At 37.7% G+C, this 22498-nt stretch overlaps 1 protein-coding gene across 1 annotated transcript in view; it reads right to left on the bottom strand.

Annotated features, from left to right (window-relative positions):
- Positions 1–3335: 3335 nt before the first annotated feature.
- Positions 3336–22498, bottom strand: part of LOC149167426 (vacuolar protein sorting-associated protein 60.2-like) — an 82551-nt gene continuing 63388 nt past the window's right edge. The window contains exon 4 of the mRNA XM_089430479.1: positions 3336–3509. Within this exon, the coding sequence (XP_089286605.1) occupies positions 3336–3509 (174 nt within the window). The remainder of the gene's footprint in view (positions 3510–22498) is intronic.

The raw sequence follows: 22498 nt of genomic DNA on the forward strand, positions 1-22498 counted from the left end.
TCCCTCTACGTTTTTCTCCACTCCATCATCAACGGTGGAGAGATATGGTGAAACTTATGAAGTAATCTCATATCCACCTCATCAGTTTATCACTAAGATTTCGTAATATATGTGCTTACCCGACCTTCATCAATTATAAAATATGAAGAAAAATTGAATTTAAAGACCTATTGATGTGAAAGCAGAAACAGCTATGGATGCCCAGACGGCCGCAGAGTACAGACAGCTTAGAGTGGGTCCGCCATGTTGGCGATTTTTTATTTGTGTAGAGCCGGCCAGGGTTGGAGAGAGATTATTAGCTTCACACGTTCTCGCAACGATCTACCCAGTCCGTCTTGCCCGTCGGATCATACCGCCAAAGCAATAGGATGTTCCATGCCTTACACGTGTCGTGGACATTACATGAACGTGCACTCATAGAATAACAGAACCCCGGTGATCTATTTCGCTCCACCGATTGTTTAAACACTTCCATGATTAGATCTTATCCTCTGCAAAAACAAAAAACAAAAAAACAAAAATCAACCATATAAGAAAGCACGTAGAAATTGTAAATCTTTTGCGCAATAAATTTTTAAACGTTACGTTAAGCTCGACTCGACTCATATGCAAATTTCTACCAAATGTTTATCAATGATCAGAACAGATTGGGAAGGAAAATCCGTTTACAGTAAAATTAGGTTTGATTTTGTGCATACAACATTGCAATATAGTGACCAAATCAACTCTCTAGAATGCAGGCCTACAGTTCTATTCGGTAGGTTAGAGTGCGCATGCAAATTTTCGGTTGGTGGATTAAGGGTTGGAGTGCCCATTCAAATTTTTGCGTTGGTGGATTGGAGTTAGAGCATTGTCATTGCGTTGGCAAAATTGACAGAATATCGAAGTATATATTGAAAAGGGATGAGATATGAGTTTGACCCGGGGAGATAGGAAATGCCATGACGAGGTGGACAAACGATGAGGTGTAAGTTTGACGGAAGAAATAGGAAATGTGACTATGACGGGAGCGAGGAAGAGTAACTTTTCATTCGTAATGTATAATGTAATGTCAAGTTAAGATACGGTAACGGATAATATCTTTACTAATTTGGTCTAATTTATTAATTTATTAATTTGGTGTTGGGTTTGGTTTGGTTGATTGGAATTTTAAAATTAAATTATTATTTTTGTTATAATATATTTAAAATGAGAAAAGGGAAAGCCAAAGTGAATCATGGGTTATGTTATTAAAAATTGAAAATTTTGTTTTAATAGGTTTTTTATTAAAGGTAAATGTGGATGGGTTTATAGCGGGAGAATGTGATATAGTAGATTCTAAAATATCATTTTATTATTAAATTAAATGAAATATGAGGAAATAGAAAGTTAATATCATATATTAATATAATATTATGGGTCATTGGTACAATTCAATTAGAGGTTGTTAGTCATTGGTTCATATGACATCTCTTAGTGCAACGTCCATGAGAGGGCCTATATCTAAATAATTTGTATCAAGAAAGGTTTTTTAACTTCTAATGGAAAGATCTCAAAACCAAAGTTCTATCCATAATGCATACAAAATTCACCCATAAGAGAATGAGGAAAAACCTTCACTTGAGATGACCCACAAGTGATCATTGAGCACCAAACCTATTGAGTACTTTATATATGATTGCTCACTATAATCAATCTATCCAAACGGTTTCATTTAAAATATTCAAGAAAAGTAATTGATTGGATGCATGTTTTTTATATTTGGATTATAGAAGTATGAACACAACATTAAAAGAATATAATGGACAAATAAGTTAAATAGTTTCCAAAAAGAATGGCGAAACTCCAAACTTTGAATTTTTTGAACTTGCAATTATGTACAAAGTTGAGTGAACAAATATTGGACATCATAGGATTATTAAATATTTTAAGAACTTTTAAATTAAATATAGTATTGAAAGTATTTTTCCTAGATTTCCTGAATACTATTAATTTTGAACTTCACAAAGGAACTTACCAATGCATATTACTTGTTTTGTTTATTAGTCACTACTTTGCTAGGGATTGTAGCATTCACCTCACACTCAAGTGTGTTGACTTTGCATTATTTGTCTGTGTTTTTGCAATTTTAACCAAAGGTTCAGGAAAATGTTTAATATTTCTATTTTTGCATAAATTAAAAAATAATTTTCTAATTTTTAACAAATATTTTTTCTAATTTTTTATTGGCTAAAGGAGATTTGATGGGACATAATTCCCTTGGTGGAGGGTATTGTGACAATTCATTTTAAAATTAAAATAAAACTAATTTTGTGAGTGGTCATTCCGTTGGTGAGTGTTTTCACTGACACTGTCATGATAGTGTTATGCTCAATTATGCGGTTGCAAGTCCTTTTCATACGTTGAGGGGTGGGAGGGTTGAACAAATATCCAATTAATCTTGTTATGTTTCCTATTGAATTTCCACGACCTTGGGACTAGTTTAGAGTCTTAAAATCACTTATGCTACCAAACCAAGAATCTCAACCATAAAATAGCCTTGCACAGTGGAAATATAAAGCAGTAAATCACATATGCACAATATACACAGTTTTAAACAAAACTTTCTCTTATGAAGCTTGCAATTGCACCTAAACCTGAACTTTCTCCTACTTCTCTAGAACCTGCACCTGTCCCTATTTCTTTCCATGATCCTGAGGCTTGGCAGTCAACCTGTAGAGACCATGCTCTCTAACTTCGAGTACAATCCCATCAAACTTAGAGCCTTTGAGCTTGAGTATTGCCTTTCCATCCTAGAACAAGACCTAAAACCCCTTCTTCTCCATCATCAAGTTAGAGATCACATTATATTTGAGTCTTGGTACAAATAGTACATCCTAGACCCACATCATACATCTTGTCTCCATTCTTAGTGGCACAACACTCGATCCTTGTATCTCCAACTGACTCTTGTCTCCCAACACCATGTGCAACTTTGAGTCCCATCCAACTAGAGTCTCAAAAATATCCTATGACCCTGTCATATGCTTCGTTGCACCACTTTCCATGTACCATCCATCCTCTTTGATAGTACTCTACAAGAAATGAGAAATCATAGCAAAATCCTCCTCTTATTCTTCCAATCTTCTAGCGAGTTCATCCATCTCTACTTTATTGGCAATAAGGGTGATCTGCTTCCCTTTTCTTTTCTCATCATCTCCCTTCTTCTTCTTCGAACATCTCGACGAAAAATGACCCATCTCACCACAGTTGAAACACTTTACTTTACTCAAGTCATTCTTCTAATAACCCTTCATTCATGATTCAAGTGCCATGTCATCATCTGAAGCTTTCTACTTCGGCTGAATATCCTCGTCTCACAACTCTTCCTGAATGAAGTCATCCCATAGCCTATCCCAGTCTAGCATATTCTCCCTGGCAACAATTCCTTTGATGACAGGCTTCCATTCCTCAGTGAACCCTTTTAAGGCAATCCTTACCATATCTCCATCTATGACAGTCACACCGATGGCAGCAATCTCATCTTTGACCTAAGACAATATCGTCAAATATGAGGTCATGCTTTCACCCTTTAACATCTTGGTGGACTTCAACTTATCCTCCAATACTAATACCTGATTTTGTTTCTTATTCTGGAACAAATTCTGAAGAGACACCCACATCTCATGTGCGGTGTTCTTCCCAAACAAATGAGGTATTAGAGCATCCCTCACACAATCAAGGATGATCAATCTCATGCTCGCATCCAAATCTTCCCATATTTCCAGCTCCTTATGGTCAGTTGGCTTCTTGATCTATTTTTCGACAAAATATCAGATCATGTTGACCTGAAATATCAACTTGATCATTTCCTTCCATGGTGATCCAGGTGGATATTGTTGACCACTCACCTATTCCACTTCGACCCTCACCATTGTTCTGTCAGTTTTTTTTCAATTTCCTTAATTGTAGCACAATTTACTATTTTTGGCAGTGTTTCGGGTCCTAAACTTCCGAAGCTGTTTTGAGGCCTTAAACGATGTGTTTTTGGAAATATTCCTCTGGGAGATTTCATTCAAATTGTCTTTTCAGTTGTAGTCCTCAGAGATATCTTTCGAACGAGGTATCATGCACATCAAACAAAGATAATATGACCAAGGTACAACCCTGGGAAGTTGGCTTCCCAACTAACACCCACTGGGCCCACAAACTCTTGGTGTTACATCTCCTTGGGTTAGGGTTTTGGTTGTTTATGGTTTTTTTCTTATCGTTCAATAATAAAAAGGCCCTTGAGCCTCATTGCAACTCAGTTCAGGGGCATGTAGTTGCCACATCTCTTCTCAGAGATAAGCTACCATCGCCCGTGCTAGTCTCATTTCCATTATGTTTCTAAGCATATTTCGTTATTTGATATTAATGAAAGGAAGTGTTATTTATGTTTTATCTCTCTATTTATGGTTATATCAATAATTTTTTGTGTTCCTATTTTAATTCGTATAAGTGGTATCAGAATGTTCTGCTCTTTCTTTATTTTTCTTTACATGTCCTCAATGAGGTTGGGATATAAGGAGTTAAAGCTCGAACTGGTCAAACCTTTGCAAGACCAGCCTCGTAAATCCCAACGGCCTCCCATGGGGGAAGAAAATAAAGACGAGGGAGCAGGAGATCTAATCAAAATATTTCTCAAGGAGGCCCTTGAGAAACAAAGGAACGTGATGATGGATAACTTTGCCAACATCCCTCAACGGTTGCCCATTGACAGGGCATCCACATCCAACAGCCACTCTAGAGGCTCCAAACCTTTTAAGGTGCAAGTAAACTTTGACATTCCCATATTTGAGGGCCAAATAGATGCAGATGTTGTAGATAAATGGTTGAATCTGCTAGAAGGATATTTTTCTGTTCATGAATTTTCCAGCCAGGAAAAGATTACCTTTTCTCTTCTCAAAGTTGCTCCCCACGTCAAGGACTGGTGGGAAACCTATTGTGAGCAGAAGGATGAAAGTACAACCTCACTGTTTTCAGCCGCTCCCACTTGGAATTCATTCCAGGACACCATCAAGGAGCAGTACTACCTTGTCGGGAGCTACGAGGACAAATACATAAAGTGGACCACGCTACGGCAGGTAAGGGACCAAGATGTGCCGGAGTTTACCAATGTTTTTCATACCCTTCGCATGAAGTTGGGTATCAAGGATTCTGAGAAACATTTGGTACTCAAGTATCGCGGTTGCCAACATAGATACATCCAAGACAAGATGGAGTGCTTGGACATCTCCTTGCTTGGCACGACATACTGATACGTCGTCAAGATCGAGCAGAATTTTAAATAGAAGAAGCCAAAATTTGGATCTGAGAATCCTAAGTAAGGGAAAGCTGCCCCCAAACCATAGAAAAACGGACAAAGCCAATGTGGGGCGGCCCAAGACAACTTGCTAAGGCCACAAGCAATGGAAAACACTATGAAACCGAAGAAGGACACGGGAAAGTGGTGTGAGTTCCGAATTGAAGGCTTCAAAATCTGATGCATGTTCTGACTCTGAGTCAGAACCCGACAAGGGGAATGAAAAAGGGAAGAATATTATTGATGCAAAACCAAACGCCACCATCACCACCACAAAGATGCAGAAGGAGGAACCTAAAGATCTAGAGGAGGAGGAGCATCTCTTCCACTCCCAGATATGGGTAAAGGGTTCCCAGCTACAGCTCATTGTCGACAATGGGAGCCAAAAGAACCTCATTGCAGAAGAGGTCACGAAGCAACTAGGCTTACCTACCACAGCACACCCACAACCATACACCATTGGGTGGCTTCACCAAGGAAAGGATCTGCGCGTGAGCCAACAATGTCACCTTCCATACAGCATCAAGCCCTTCATGGATGAGGTATTATGTGACGTTTCTTCCCTTGATGTTTGTGATGTATTATTAGGCCAACCATACTTGTGGAATCGACATGTTGTGTATGAGTCAAGGCCTTGCACTCTTATTGTTACATTGAGAAATAAGTCGTACAAGATATCGGAGGTAGCACCCCCTACCGCCATCTCTCTAGTTACTACAAATCAATGCAGTAAGCTCATTTCCAAAACCAAAAAATTTGTTTTCCTGATGATACACCCTCAAGGAAAGAAGAAGACGGTAGTTACAACCTCCAGACAATGCCCCTATACACAACAACAATATTTGGACAAGGTCGTGGAGGAGTAGGAGGACATATTCACCTCCCCCACTAGGGTGCCTCTACACTGTCATGTCAAACACTCCATCGATTTGACCCCAAGTGTGTTGTTACCCAATGGACCAATCTATCGGCGCTCCATTTTGGAGAACGATGAAATCAAGAGGCAAGTTCAGGAGCTACTGTTGAAAGGTCACATTCAGCCGAGTTCATTGCCCTGTGGGAGCCCGATCATGTTGGTACAAAAGAAGGATGTGACTTGGAGACTCTAGATTAACTATCAGGCGCTGAACAAGATCAATGTCTGGAATAGGTACCTGATCCCATGGATTGATGACCTTCTAAACCAACTCAAGGAGGGAAAGTATTTCAGCAAGATTGACTTGAAGTCCGAATATCACCAAGTACCAATCAAACCCTCTGATGTGTGGAAGACTTCCAGGTTCAAAGCCAAGGAGGGCCTTTTTGAATGGTTGGTTATTCTTTTTGGGTTGACGAATGCTCCTGCAACCTTCATGAGGCTAATGGATGACATCTTGAGGCCATTCACCAACTAATTTTTATTGCTATACTTAGATGACATCCTGATCTTTAGCCAGAGTTAGGAAGATCACCTCCACCAAATCTGACAGGTTCTCCAAACACTACGGCAACACAAGTTGTGTGACAATTTGGAGAAATACACTTTTCGTATGACCCAGATTCAGTATATGGGATACATTATTGATGAACAGGGGGTGCATGTGGATCCAACCAAGATCCAAGTCATTTGGGATTGGCCAACCCCAACCACTCTAACAGAGCTCCGCAACTTTCTGGATCTTGCCAATTTCTACCATAGGTTTATGTTAGGGTTCTCTCATATCACTTTGCCCTTGAGTCAAGTCATCAGAGGAGTGAAAGCAAAATTATTTTAGTCTGGATCTCAACAGAAGGCATTTGCAGAGTTGAAACATCACCTCTGCTCTGCACCAGTACTCACATTACCAGACTTTCAACAACCATTTGAGATTGAGACAGATGCCTCTGACTATGCCATTGGGGCATTCCTTACTCAACAAGGACATCCAGTGGCATATCATAGTGAGACACCCACTTATGACAAAGAGATGTATTCCATTGTGCATGTCTACCGACAATTGAAGCATTACATTTTAGGGAAGGAAACGGTCATCCACACAAACCACAGACCCCTTCAGTTAATACAGATGCAAGGGAAGTTACATAATGATCACCATTAGAAGTGTTCCACATACCTGCAACAGTTCCATTTGAATATCAAGTACAAGAAGGGTATCACAAATAATGTTGCAGACTGCCTCAGCTGACCATCGATCATGGCGTTAACCATTGTTCTCAACTCTTATGGGCATGAGACCTCTGATTGGCCACTTCTCTACAAAAGTGACCTAGAATTCAACCACACATACCATACGCTCTTGGAGGTTTAGCAAGTTCCATATTTTCATCTCCAGGATGCTTTTTTATGCCATCTGGGATACCTTTGTGTTCCTTCAAGCGAGCGTGCAAAGATGATTGGGAAGCGCACTACAGTCAGGCCATTGGGAATTTTGGGGTTGAGAAAATGGTGGTAGTACTACATAAGTATCTCTATTGCTCGAATCTTCGATAGGATGTCGTGAAGTACATTAGATCCTACACTACCTGCACCATTTCCAAACTAACCATCAAGAAGAAAGGTCTTTATACTCTGATGCATACCCGTAGTCGACCTTGGGAATCCATCTCCATGGATTACATGTCAGGCCTTCCTTCTACTAAGCATGGAAACAACTATGTTTTTGTGGTCATCAATAGATTATTGAAGATGGCCATTATGGTGGCCTGCAAGAAGAGTATCACAACAGAAGCCGCTGCTAAACTCTTCTTTGAATGAGTGCGGGTACACTTTGGGATCCCATAGTCTATCTTCTAAGATCAGGACAACATGTTCCTCAGTCCATTTTGGTCTAGTCTCTGGTCAATAATGGACACCAAGCTCACTAAGTCCACAACTTTCCATCCCCAAATGGATGGCCAGGCAAAGGTTGTCAACAGGATGATCATACACATTTTGTGCATGTACAACTCAAAGAATCCATGCACATGGGATGAGAGACTCCCCTATGTCCATCACATATAAAATCGGGCTCTCCACAGCTTGACTGGCCACAACCCTTTTCAGGTGGGCTTTGGATTCCAGCCAATATGTCCCATCGATGTGGCCATACCATTTGCAGCGACTCAGGCAGATTCGGCTCATGTCCAGTCCAAACTCGACAAGGAAAATAGCTTCATTTAGCACATTCAACACACCCACCAATAAGTCCATGAAATATTGGACAAAGCCAATGCTAAGTACAAGCAGCGACATGATCAGCATCGGGTGCCACACAAGTTTCAGGTGGGCGACAAAGTTTGGCTACATTTGTAGAAGAAGCGCCTCGTTGGGCCCCATCACAAGATTCGCCCACTTCAATATGGGCCATACACCATCACCAAGGTTATGGGAGATAATTCTTTTGAGCTCAGCATTCCCCCATTCCTTGGCCTGCACCCAGTGTTTAATGTGGATCACCTTCAGCCATACTTTCCACCATTATTGGACACATCCGACATTGTAGAATAGCTCACACCAACAGAGTTAAATCCATACTACATGGAACAAGCTGCAACTGATCAGATCATGGACACGCAGATCAAGAAAACTCACCAGTGAAAGATTCAACTGTATCAAGTTGTCAAAGTCGGCCAACTCTTGCACCAAGGAAAATGGCTCACTAGGGACCAAGTTCAGCAAAAGTTTCCTCATCTCATGGCGGAACTCAACGGAATGGAGACCATTGCTTCCTAAGGGGGATGAATAATCTAGGTGGATATTGGTGGCCACCCACCTATTCCACTTGGACCCTCACCATTGTTCTATCATTTTTTTCCAGTTTCCTTAATTGTAGCACAATTTACTATTTTTGACAGTTTTTTGGGTCCTCAACTTCTAGAGCCGTTTTGAGGCCCTAAATGACATTTTTTTGCAAATATTAAATTGGGAAATTTCCTTGAAATTGCATTTTTAGTTGTATTCCTTGGAGGGATCTTTCCAACTAGGTATCATGCACGTCAAACGAAGATAATATGACCAAGTTACAACCCTGGGAAGTTGGTTGCCCAACTAACTCCAACGGGGCCCATAAACTCTTGGTGTTACATCTCCTCTGGTTAGGGTTCTGGCTGTTTAGGGTTTTATCTTATTGTTAAATAATAAAAATTCCCTTGAGACTCTTTGTAACTCAGTTCAGAGGCATGTAGCTGCCACATCTCTTCGTAGAGTTAAGCTACCATCGCCCGAGCTAGTCTCATTTCCATTATGTTTCTAAGCATATTTCATTATTTGATATTAATGAAAGGAAGTGTTATTTCTACTGCATCTTTGTATTTATGGTTATATCTATAATTTGTTGCGTTCCTATTTAAATTTAGATCACATGGACTATAGTTTGACAACCCCTCCAACTTGTCCTCATATTAGATACCTGCTTGCAAATTTGACATTGTAGTGAACCCTTCACTCTAAAATGTGACAAACTCCGTCTCATTGTACTTTTCTACACACAATTGTGATTTAATTAATTTCAAAGTAGCTCAAACACCCTTTGATACCATGTTGAATTTCCACGACCTTGGATCTACGTTAGAGTCTTAAAATCAATAATGTTACTAAACTAAGAATCTCAACCATAATACTACTTTGCACAGTGGAAATATAAAGTAGTAAATCACGTATTCACAACATACACAGTTTTAAATAAAATTGTACAAAAATGTACAATCACCAATATTTGTTATATTAATCCAAATATGATAAGTACAACATTCTATGGTTACAATATACAATGAAGAACTTCCTTGTGCAACTTCTATGTCGTATCTTGTCCTGTCAGTCCTCCGCTTGTGTACTGCTCACTAGTAGTGCCTTAGTCCATCAAGGCCACTACACATCGAGACTCCAAGAGGGCTACCTCCTATAACTGTACCAAGTCACATCTTCTACAATGAACACGAGCTCATCAACTGCTCTCTAGTTTAGCCAATTACTGAGCTCCAATCTACCACTCTAGCAACAACTTTAGTCCATCAAAGTGTTGTTCTTAGACACTGTCCTTCACCCAACCTTCAATTGCTCTTCATCCTTCAAGATAGCTCATCTAAGGCTACTTTGGGTAGCCAACAAGCTACCCTCCAACCAGCTCTATGACACCCAATCCAATCACTGTTGATTTTGCTCCTAGGATGACATTTCACCACCACGAAATGTCATCTGCATGGCACCAATAGGCTACTACAATCACAATCCAATTCAGTCACACACTTGACCCAATACACCTCTCCAAAAAAATTTTGTCCTCTTGTTGCACTTCTTGTCACTGCATCGCTGGTTAGGGCACACCACACTGCCCTCCACCCAACACATAGTCAGCAATGCAAGCTTTCTAAGGTTGCGGTTCACCAAGGGAAGGTTCGTCCACTCCTACATTTCCCTTGTCTGCCTTGTTTAACCCCAAATGCAGCACTAGAGATGGCCCAGTTTTTGGTTATGGCAGGCGGCCTAGCACAACAGTTGTTGTAGGCCTTCAGCCCCCTCCAAAACTCCACCAAACATACCCAAAATAGCAACATCTTGCTCCTTAACTACTCGGCCCAAACAACCCTATAATCTGGCCCTAAAAGACATTTGAAACAACCATGTTTTAACCCAAAACACATCCACTACACCTACATCAACTTGGCCTTCAACCACAAGCTTCTCCCACGCTGTTTAGGTAGATTTACCACGTTGTCCCAAAATATCCTCAACCTCCTTAATCTAGATGCGGCTTCCTCCATGAAATTTCAGAGCTCTCTATGAGATGTATTGCCCAAACTTGGATGCTCTAAATGACCTCAATATGCATTGTATTTATACACATAGAATCACTCAACATCTCACTTGAAGTGACACTTATTAATTCGACCTACTTGACAACCAAATTAATTAACCACACAATGTATCAACGTTTCAACATTTCCACACGTATTATAACTCTTCCCAACAACTAGATCTGTAAAAGTTTTAAATGGAAATAGTTTAAAATTAATTATGTCTTTGTGGAATAAACTAATCTCTACAACCCCATTCTCCCACACATACCCCATCCTCTGCACATTATTTCACACAGATTCACAGTTGTATGCAACTGCTCTCTCACACAACCAAATCTGTAAAAAAAAATTAAAGGAAAAGTGTTTTTAATGGAAAATAATACAATCTTGTCTGCATCCTCGTTCTCCTGCACACAACCTGTCGTTTGTACGACCTTCATTCTACACAATGAAAAAATCTTCCTTAGATCCATATTCTGACCCCTGTTCTCTCACACATACTCCGTTCTCGACACATCCTTCATTCCGCACATATTCATAACTCTATGAAACTATTATTCTGTACAACTAAATATGTAAAAGTTTTATATAGAAAAGAGTTTAAAATTAATTTTGTATTTGCACCCCTATTCTCTAGCACATACTCTATCCTCCATACAATAAAAGCTTCACACAAAGAAACATGGGAGTGTTAATACATTGTTTAGTTTTTCACACATACACAACTTTTCATGACACAAATTGCTACTCAATTGACTCACTTGTAGTATGGTTCACATATTCATTTTGCTATACAACATTTCTTCCTCACACGAATTGAAAACATAGTTTATTTAACATTGCATAATACATGTTCAATTGACAAATGTGAAATCACTAATGCACTTAGTTTTCATTAAAAAAGTTTGATTTTAGTTTGAATATTCCCACGCAACTTTGGCCAATCATTGAAAATTTATCTATTCTCTTATCTGCTAACCATACAAGATGAACATCAACATATTTCTTTCACAACTAACAAGCCTACATATAATGTGTCAAAGGAGATAAGGCATCTAAGTCATGAATTGACATCTAAGATCTGAAATCACTCTGTCAACCGCACAATAAAAGCCCTGCTTTAAGTGATAGCGCCATTGTCAAAGCACCCCAGCCTATGCAAAGGACCCCATTCTCCTGCACATACTTCATCCTCTGCAGAGTAAACACTCTAAATAAGGAAAACTAATAATATTAGTTCAAGATTTTTTCAACCTGCCCGGCCTTTGCAAAGGACCTGTAACTGCATCAAGTCTGGCACCATTGAGTAGAGCAGTAACATTAAAAAGTAAGTGTCATAGCACCCTCGCCTATGAAAAGTACCCCTGTTCTCCCACACATACTTTGTCCTCCACACAATAAAATATCTACAAGAGGAAATGTTGAATTGTGTAGCTTGGGAGGTACTCCAAGCCTTAGGATTTAGGGTTTGGAGGACAAAGTGCCACATGGGAATCTTGTGGGCTTGTAACCCAAGTGTGGGGTTTTGGCACCCATCATGTTTTTGGGGAAAACCCATGATGGGTTCATGGAATGTGATGGATGAGGATGATAGTTGATCCAGGTGGATGTTGGTGGCAAACCACCTATCCCATTTGGACCCCCACAACTGTCTCTTTCAGTCTTTTCAATTTCCTAAATTGTAGCATAGTTTACTATTTTTAGCAGTTTTTCGGGTCCTGAACTTCCGGAGCCGTTTTGAGGCCCTAAACGACGTTTTTTTTTGGGAATCTGGGGAAACATGGGTCCATGGACCCATGTTGCCTCCCAAAGTGGTAGTACTCGGATAGATCTTTCTAACGAGCTATCGTACGCGTCAAACGGAGATCGTATGCCAAAGTTACGACCCCGGGAAATTGATGTACCAATTTACCCAAATGGGGCCCACAATTTGGCGTTTCATCTTCTAGGGTTAGGTTTCGGGATGTGAAGGGTTTTCCATTGTTTCTCAACAATAAATAGGCCCTCGAGCCTCATTGTAACATAGTTCGAAACAGTTCAGAGGCATGTAGCCAACACATCTCTTCTCAGAGATAAGCTACCATCGCCCTAGCTGGGTTATTTCTATTTGTAAGCATATTTCAGTATTCTCCATTAATGAAATGAAGTATTATTTCCGCTGCATCTCTGTTTTTATGGTTATCGCATCTCTGTATTTATGGTTATCTCTGTAATCTATTGCGTTCCTGCTTAAATCCGGATCAATAGTGCTCAAAGAGATGATTCCAATGCATCGAAAATTGTCCGAATCTGAGTTGTCGTTAGAGAGATATGAATTCTTGAAGTTGACATCTCTCATTCCATCTATGCGTCGATGCATTATTTAAAGATGTGTGTAAGTGCATAGTCGGTGAATTGAATGCTGAGAGGATTGGTATTTACCCATATCTTTATTTTCCATTAATCAATGGACATACATAGGGATGATAAATAAATCAAGATGGTAGCTTTACATCCGTAATGTGTTTTAGACACAAAATAGTAGTGAGTGGTGATTTATAGGGAAATGAGTCTACAAGCATTTGAAATAGCTAGTATAATGATGAAAAAACTTATTTGAAGTGATACAAATAACTCATTTCATCTTGATAATCCTTGTCGACTAGCAGAATGTGTAATATTTTCTCTTTGCAGAATACTTCATTTGCAATGTTGTGGTCTTGCACATAAATTTCCTATTGGAAAATTTCTTTCACACATGCGTTCTTTATTATTACATTTGTGAATTAGATACTAATCATAGGATAGACATTGGGATGATAAAAATATATGGATGTCAACTTTATGTCCAATACAAATATTTCATGACATATGTCAGACACAAAAATGTAACAAGTGGTGATTTATAGGGAAAGGAGTTGACAAGCATTTGAAATCATTTGTGGAGAAAGGAAAGATGTTATTTTCTCATATTGACATGATCCTTTTCTAATCAACTACATAATTTGAATAGTGGGTCATGTAATGTTTTCTCTTTGCAAATTGTGTTTAAAAGCTTGGAGTATTGTGCAATATTTTGTTGCCTTACATAAATTGTTATCTTCGAAGTTGCAGTTGCATAAAATCACATTCTCAGCTTCAATAGTGTCTAAAAGGTGTCTCTATTAATTCATGTTTGGTAGAAGTAATGCAAAAATACAAAAGCTCTACCATACTCCTAGCTTTTAAACCAGTTCACCTTTACTGATTTTCTATTCACATTTATTATTGATAGTGTCTTAGTTTATTATCATGATCAGGTAGTTTGAACTTATTTTATATGTTAAATTCCTCTTTCTTATGACATGTATAGCAGTGATATTAAAACAGTGGGAAACTGCAGAGTAAATGGATGTGATGGCAGTTAGCTTTCGCATGTTTAATTTCTGATTATGGAGCATGAAATGTGTAATAGTTTTGAGATGAGTAATAATAACTGTTGTGGGAGAATGGATGTGTTGAGCAAGAAACATAAAAAATTCGTTGCAATGTTTTGCATGTGTGTATGCATTCCATGTTATTATATAGCAAGAGAATGTTATTAGAGGTTAACATTTGAAGGTTGGAAACTTTAGGTTTTTTAACAAATCTGTAAACATAATACTAGTGGGAGATTTTCCTTGTGCAAAACTTATAATGAAATTACTTATGTGGGATTCGGATATATTGTAAATGATGGCTAATTAATTAGTGTAATCTATGCAGAGGTACAAAGTGTTAGTTTCTATTCCTTGACTTCTACAGCTCGCTTGAAGTCATTGGTTTTTTATCTCAAAGGAATTCTAATGTTAAATGACATTTCCCCTTACTATAGTAGCGATTTCAAATGATTGCTAATTCATTTCCCTAAAAATCACTATCTTTTATTATTTTGTGTCTCAAACATGTTATGAAATATTTGTATCGAATATAAAGTTGTTGTTTAGTCAATTTAGTGTCCTAAATTGCTACATGAATTATCAATCTGGGAGTCGTAGACTGATGATGTGTAGTGCACCATATGTGCTAGGTAACCCTTGTCTTACCTCACTATTTTCAATTTTATGTTGTTTTGGGGTTTTTGTTCTGTTAATCTCCTAAAGTGCTATAATGCAATTGAAATCCTAATTTATTCCAAGAATGAGAGTTTAAAAGTTCTTTTAGATCAAATTTGGATGTGCAATTGTTAAGAAGATGAAGACAAAGCTAATTCTCTTCCTTGTTGTAATATTTCCCCAAAAGTATGAGCTCAAAAGACTCTTAAACTATTGTCTATAAAGTCAGAACTTGAATAAGAAAGTGAATGTGCAACTACATAAGTCAAACTAAAAATGAAGTACTAGAAATGAAACTGCTACCTCTGTTGTCCATTCTAACTGCAAATTTAAATTCTAATAAACTACTGCAACTGAAATTAAAGGCAAGAAACTTGAAAACTGCTTTTAAACTAGCCAACCATCTCATTCATAATCATAACATTCCACCAATGTTGGCTTTAAAAACATCATTTATATGGGATGAGAAAGTGACACTAAACTATCTAATGCTATACTAATGGAAAGCAAGTTATCTCATTCATAATCATAACATTCCGCCAATGTTGGCTTTCAAAACATCATCATGTAATAATGAGAGAGCAAAATACTACAATAAGTAGAAAGGAAAGTAAACAATCAAATCCCATTCATAACTTCACATATCACCAATTTCATTCTTAAGGAACTAGAAAGACTCACTGAGACATGAACTTATGTAATCAGTGTCCTACTAAGCAAACTAAGCAGCAAATAAATCAAATCTCATTCATAACTTCACATATCCCCAATTTCGTTCTTAAGGAACTAGAAAGACTCAATGAGACATGAATTTATGTAATGAGTATCCTAATGAGCAAAAAGCATAAACAACTTTGAATTGAAAACTAAAGTACAGCAGAAGGAGTTAGTCGCAAAAATGCAAGTTAAAAATCTACAAATAAGCTCGAGCATAAATTAATTCAATACCTACTGCTACTCTGAAATGCAATGCATCTATTAATTTAGTGATAAGCTGCAAAACGTGTACAAGGTTAGAACGATTAGAAACATAAATAAACGCAATCAATATACAGCTGAAATGGAAAGAAACATAAACGAAAATGTACAGAATGAAAAGAAAGAACCTCAGCTACACAGGGGCCCTCTGTACAACTTCAGTTTAACACGCAAAGCTTACTTCAATGCACTCAAATAGCCATGTGAAAACAGAGTCTTGTATTATTAAAACAGAGTTTGATATGTCTCGTCTACAAAGCGGAATTACACTATGCAAATAACATTAACAATATTCACTAGTCTGTGTTACAAATCGCTAGAATTTATAGAAGAAATTGCTAACTATTATAAGAGGAAATTCTTCAGTGCTGGACACGTAAACAGAACATGTAGCCGTAGGTTCAACCTCCCGGTTGCTACAGGAAGTAAATCTATGTGTGGTGGATGTTGGATTTAGTTACACAGGTGGCATGCAGGTGGAAAAACGATTCCACAAGTTCAGGAACAGTTTTAGACTCCTCCTACGTGTAGAAACAAAGTTCTAAATGGCATAGAACACCTCTGTTGACTCCCCTTTGACCGAGGCCTTTCCTTCTGAATCTGACCAATTGGATAAGACCCTGTCCATGTGTCAAAATTTCCTGAGCTGCCCATGTGGCTCATTCCTCTACTGGACACCTGTAACCTGTAGGAGTATCAAAGTGGCTGCAGAATTGCAAGTTAGCTGCGTAAACTGGTTACATTCCATGGTTGAATAACAAAACCTAATTCAAACAACATACATAATGACATAATTTGAAAATCACTTAAGATACACTCTTGAGATCAACATGCAACGATTTTTGATGACTTAAGATGGACTAATATAGGAAAACAAAGGAAAAAGGGTTAAGAAAATGCTTGGAAAAGAGGTAGCTTTAGGGCTCAACATACCCCCACTGTGAATTTGTTGCATGTCCTCATGCAACACCAAAATTGTAACAATCCTCTTTCATTGCATCTATTATGAAACCTCTACTAGGACATCTAACCTCTTTTTCTTCTTCTTTGCTGCTACAATCATTCTAGGTTTCCTCATAAGGCATCTCTATTTGAGGTTGATGAGGGACCTATTTAATTTTTTATTCTTCTTTTTCAACTTTATGTTTTTCCTTTGCCATAATCCTAAGTGCAGAATGGTATTGTCATGGATGATTTTATCCAATTTCTTCTGCTCCTTAAGTGTTTCATTCTCACTTTGGATATGTCTGTTTAAGACTTCTAATTCATAGATGTCTTGCTTCAATGAATGAATCGGTGTTTCCTAAGATGTACCTAGCTGGTTAGATGATGTACCCTGTTCTGCTGTTGTATTCTTTTGTTCCAAAGATTCAATGAAATCATAAGCTTGTTGCTGTGATTGATCAACTTCTGGAGATGCTCTTCTTGGACTATTTTCAAAGTCAAGTTGAAGAGAAGGTGAATAATGTGGACTTTGCTCAAGTCGAGTATGTTCTGGTGTTTGGGTTGGAGTCTCTCCTCCCAAGTATATGAATTGAGCTCCTTTTGTTTGTGTTTTCCTCAACTTACCTTTAAGCCTATAGCTTCTTCTTAATTCTTGTGAGCTTATATTCTCCTTTTCCATGACCTATTTCTTCTTTCACTTTTCTTTTGCTTTCCTGGACTGTTCTTTAATATGAATTAATTTTTCAGAAAGAAGTTTCTCTTCTTCAAATGAAGGCTTAGTAGTCTGGTAAATTTCTTGAACTTTCCTCTTTTCTTTCTATTTTGTTTGCTTCATAATTGCAGTTAGAGTTTCAGAAGGCAGTTCTTCCTCACTGGTTTCTTTTGTCACACTAGTAGGAGTATTTTGAATTAAAGTTGCTTTCTTCCTCCTGCTTTTTCTAACTGAACTCCCTTCAGGTGTTTCAGGTGGGTCTTGGAAGAAGTTCCTAACCAGGAAATTTTCCTATGTATCCCCTATTTCTTTCAAGTGGTTTTCAACTAAGATTTTTATAAGATCATGATGGTAGAGATGGGGATCTATATCTTCTACCTTCTTTTGGACAGTGGTAGACATTTTTCTTAAACTATTCAGTAGAAAATAAGGGAGATTAATGGTCTCATTTTCCAAGAATTTCATTAATAACCTGATGTGATACATGTATACTGAGCCATATCTACCCTCACAAGTGATAAATTTCTGAATGATAAAGAGTAAACTACTCCACTTCTCTTTTAATGTTGATACAAGAATTCCCTTTTTGAAAATTGATATGTCCATACCTGGGTTAAGAAGAATAACTCTCCAGACCTTTTCATCAAAGTCCTTGTTTTTGAACCACCTTTCTCCATGCTTCAGCAGTTCTGTTGCTGCTGCAATAGAAGTCTCAGTTACTAAAAGCTTTACATCCCCAATTTCCACTTCTACTCCATTGAATTCTCTTGCAAATGTTTTTGTAACCTCCTTGTTATGGCCTTTGAACTTTTTGATGAACTTCAGCCAACCAGTCTTTTTCAATGTTCTTTCAGCTGTGGGTGTCCTTCCATGAATTTGACTCCTTCGGGCTCTATCCTTAGAATGAGACCCATTAGGCCTTTTTCACTGATTAAACACCACTGTAGAAGACAGACATATGAAAACAAAGTGGTTATGTGGAAGAAAAATGATTGTATGAACATGAATGGAAGAAGATCGTGGAGAAAACTTATGGGTATGGCACTAGAAAAATATTGAGTACGAAATGAAGAACGGTTTACGAAGTGAGAAGACTCCTATGGACAGAAATAGTGTGAGGGCTATAGAATTCGGTGTACAGATAGTTTACATAGAGGCAGAGTATTACTCGTAAACAGAACTTGCAAGACTGAGTAGAACCCGAGAAGTTTGAGTTTATAAGAAAAGGCTATGGGAGTAGAAGTCGAGAATTTCGGTGAGGAAAAGACGTATTCAACCAGCTTACGTTCCCATCACTAGCCATTTCAACAAGTGGAAGAAGGTTGTACAATTACGTCTAAGTGAAAATCAGAAATAGATTATGAGACCGTTAGGGATTGAATAGGAAGGCATGGTGAAGTTATGGTGGCGATCAAATCAAATCATGACATTTTGAGGAGCAATGATCATTCAAACAACGTAAATTACTCTTTATAGTGCCATTTGAAATAGATTTTATTTTCAGTTTTGGAATCATACCTTTCCTGTTTACTAACCCTTTGACTACTTGCTCTTTGTAGGTACTTTGAGATGCTGATGTATCTTCATAGAAATTCCTTCTTTAATAGTTGATGTGTCTTCAGAGGTTCCTCCTTAAATAGCTGCATTTTATTTATTTTTCTTCCAACAGTACAATTGTTATTGCAAAGTAACAAAATTAGCTGCAGAATCAGAAAACAACTGCGGAATTGGAAATTAGCTGCTGAATTGAAAATCAGCTGTGGAATGAAACATAGTAAATAAAGTATGACATAATGGATGAAAAATAGAGAATAATTGTATGAATGGAAACATGGATCAGTGGACACAAAAGAAATGTTGAAAGAAATTTTATTGATGGAGTGAGATGGAGTGAACTTTGTAGAAATGAAATGGAATGGAATGAAATGGACAAACCATGAGTGAAATGAGAGACCATTTTTTTTTGGGGAAATATACGGTGTCAGAGTCTTCTGATTTTCACCTTGTATTTTCTATATAAGAATGCCAATCAATGATTAGTTTTCAAGCTTATACATTTTTTTTTATTTTTTTTTTATGATGAAAAGAACAAAGACTAGGCTGGTGGAGAAGAATGATTCTTCTTCACCAGCCTCATTTCTGAATTATCTTGAAAGATTTTGATAAACTCCTCCTTTGAAATTGGCTTCTGATAAACCTTCAATCTATGGCCATTCACAAGGAAAGGAGTCTGGTGCTCATCGATAGTTTTGATTCTTACTGCTCCATTGCTGAAAACTTTTTCAATCTCATATGGCCCAAGCCAATGAGTTTGAAATTTTCTTTGAAAATCCTTGAACTTGGAATCGAATAGCAATGCCCAATCTCCTTCTTGAAACCTTTTTTCCTTGATGTACTTGTCATGCCACTTAGCTCTCTGCTACTGAACTAGATCAGTTCTTTGAACTGCTTCTTGTCTGATTTCATCAAGTTCATTCAACTGCTCTAGTCTATGCTTCTGAGCTTCTGATAGATTCATTCCCAACTGAACTGCCATCTTGAAAGTTTTCACTTGGAACTCAATGGGGAACAAAACTTCCTTTCCATACACAAGTTCATATGGTGTGTGTCCCGTTGTGTTCCTCCATGTAGTTCTGTAGGCCCACAAGGCTTCAGGAAGCCTCTCTGCCTAGTCTCTTCTATGTAGATGCACAGTCTTGGTAATGATTCCTTCAATCACCTTGTTTGTAGACTCCACTTGACCATTTGCTTGTGGATGATAAGGAGTGGATTTTCTATGCTTGATCTTATAATCTTCCACAAGCTTCTCCATCATTCTGGATGTGAATTGGGCTCCCTGATCTGTCACAATTTCTCTTGGAACACCAAAGCGAGTAAAAATATCCTCAAAAAGAAAATGAACTACTGCATTTTCATTAGCAGCTAATAATGCTTTGGCTTCTACCCATTTAGTGACATAATCAGTACATACCAATATATACTTTTTCTATCTAGATGGAGGATTAATAGGTCCAATAAAGTATAAAACCCATTTTTCAAAGGGTTCGATAAGTACCTGAGGTTGTAATGGCATCTCATTTGAGGGAGTAGGTTTCCCTACCCTTTGGCAGTTGTCATACCTTCTGACATATTCTTTTGTATCTTTGAAAATGGTTGGACAATAAGCTGTCCTTTTGTCAGCAAAGTGTCCACCGCAAGGCTCATCATGACAGGCTTTAAGAATATCAAGAATTTCATCTTCCCTGACACATCTTCTGATCACACAGTCTGGCCTATTTTATACAATTCGTTAGAAATCCATGAATATCTTGAACTATCTTGAATAATCTTTCTTTTTTCCTTAGGAAATAAATGTGGAGGTAACTTCCCTGTAACCAAATAGTTAGCAATGTCTGCAAACCAAGGATTTCGAGTAGTTACCGCAAATAAGTATTCATCAGGAAATTTATCCTCTACCAGAGAGTCTTCTTTGATATTCTGAATCCTAGACAAGAAATCAGCAACTGTGTTTTGTTTCCCAGGTCTATCCAACACAGTAATATTGAATTCTTGTAAAAGTAAAAGCCATCTTGTAACTCTGCCATTAGTAATAGGTTTGTTCATCAAATATCTAATTGCAGAGTGATCAGTATGAATAAAAGTTTCATAGCCAGTTATATAATGTCTAAACTTGTTAATTGCATGAACAACAGCTAGGAACTCTTTTTTAGTCACAGTATAATTCAACTCAGTGGGAGTCAAATTCTTACTTGTGTAGTAAATGGCATAAGGAATCAAGTCTTTTTGTCCTAGTACAACCCCTAGAGCTGTATCTGAAGCATCTGTAGAAATATGGAAAGGAAGTTTACAGTTTGGTCCTCTTAAGATAAGTGCTTCAGATATTTTTGTTTTCAAGGCTTCAAATGCTAGTTGGCAATCAGGATTCCACTTGAACTCACAATCTTTTGTAAGCAGTTTGAAGAGTGGAGATATTATTTTAGTGAAGTTTTCTATGAACCTTCTGTAATATCTTGTAAATCTTAGAAAACTTATAACATCTTTTTGACAATTTGGAATAGGTAACTTGGGGATGACTTCAACTTTAGATTTGTCTACTTTAATCCCATCCCTTGAAATATGATGTCCTAAAACAATACCTTCCGTAAACATCATAAAGAAGTTTTCATGACTTAATGAAAGATTTGTTACTTTACATCTTTGAAGGAATTTTTCCAAATTTTCGAAGGCTTCTTCAAATGTGTTACCATAGACTGTAAAATCATCCATATATACCTCTACACAATCATGTATTAGATCAAAAAAATTCCTAGTACTGCTCTTGGGAATGTTGCAGGTGCATTACATAATCCAAAAGGAAGCACTCGCTAGGCAAAATTTCCCCATGGACAATTAAATGTTGTCTTATCCTGATCTTCAGGTGCTACCTGAATTTGATTATAACCACTAAAACCATCCAAAAATGAAAAGTACTTTTTACATGCTAGTGTATCTAATACCTGATCTATGAAGGGCAAAGGAAAGTGATCCTTCAAGGTTGTTCTGTTCAATTCTCTATAATCAATGCACACCCTCCATTTACCATTCTTTTTAGGCACTATTACCAAGGGAGAAACTCATTGGCTATCTGAGATTGGATAAATGAAGTTTACATTGAGTAGTTTTTGGAGCTCTTCTTTCACAATCTCCCTAAGATTTGGATTCATCCTTCTCTGAGGTTGTCTGATTGGTCTACTATTTTCCTCAATACAGATATGA

Source organism: Pinus tabuliformis, chromosome 5_1 (assembly GCF_031772625.1).
Source record: "Pinus tabuliformis cultivar Carrire ecotype Pingquan chromosome 5_1, CPIR1, whole genome shotgun sequence".
NCBI classification, from domain to species: domain Eukaryota; kingdom Viridiplantae; phylum Streptophyta; class Pinopsida; order Pinales; family Pinaceae; genus Pinus; species Pinus tabuliformis.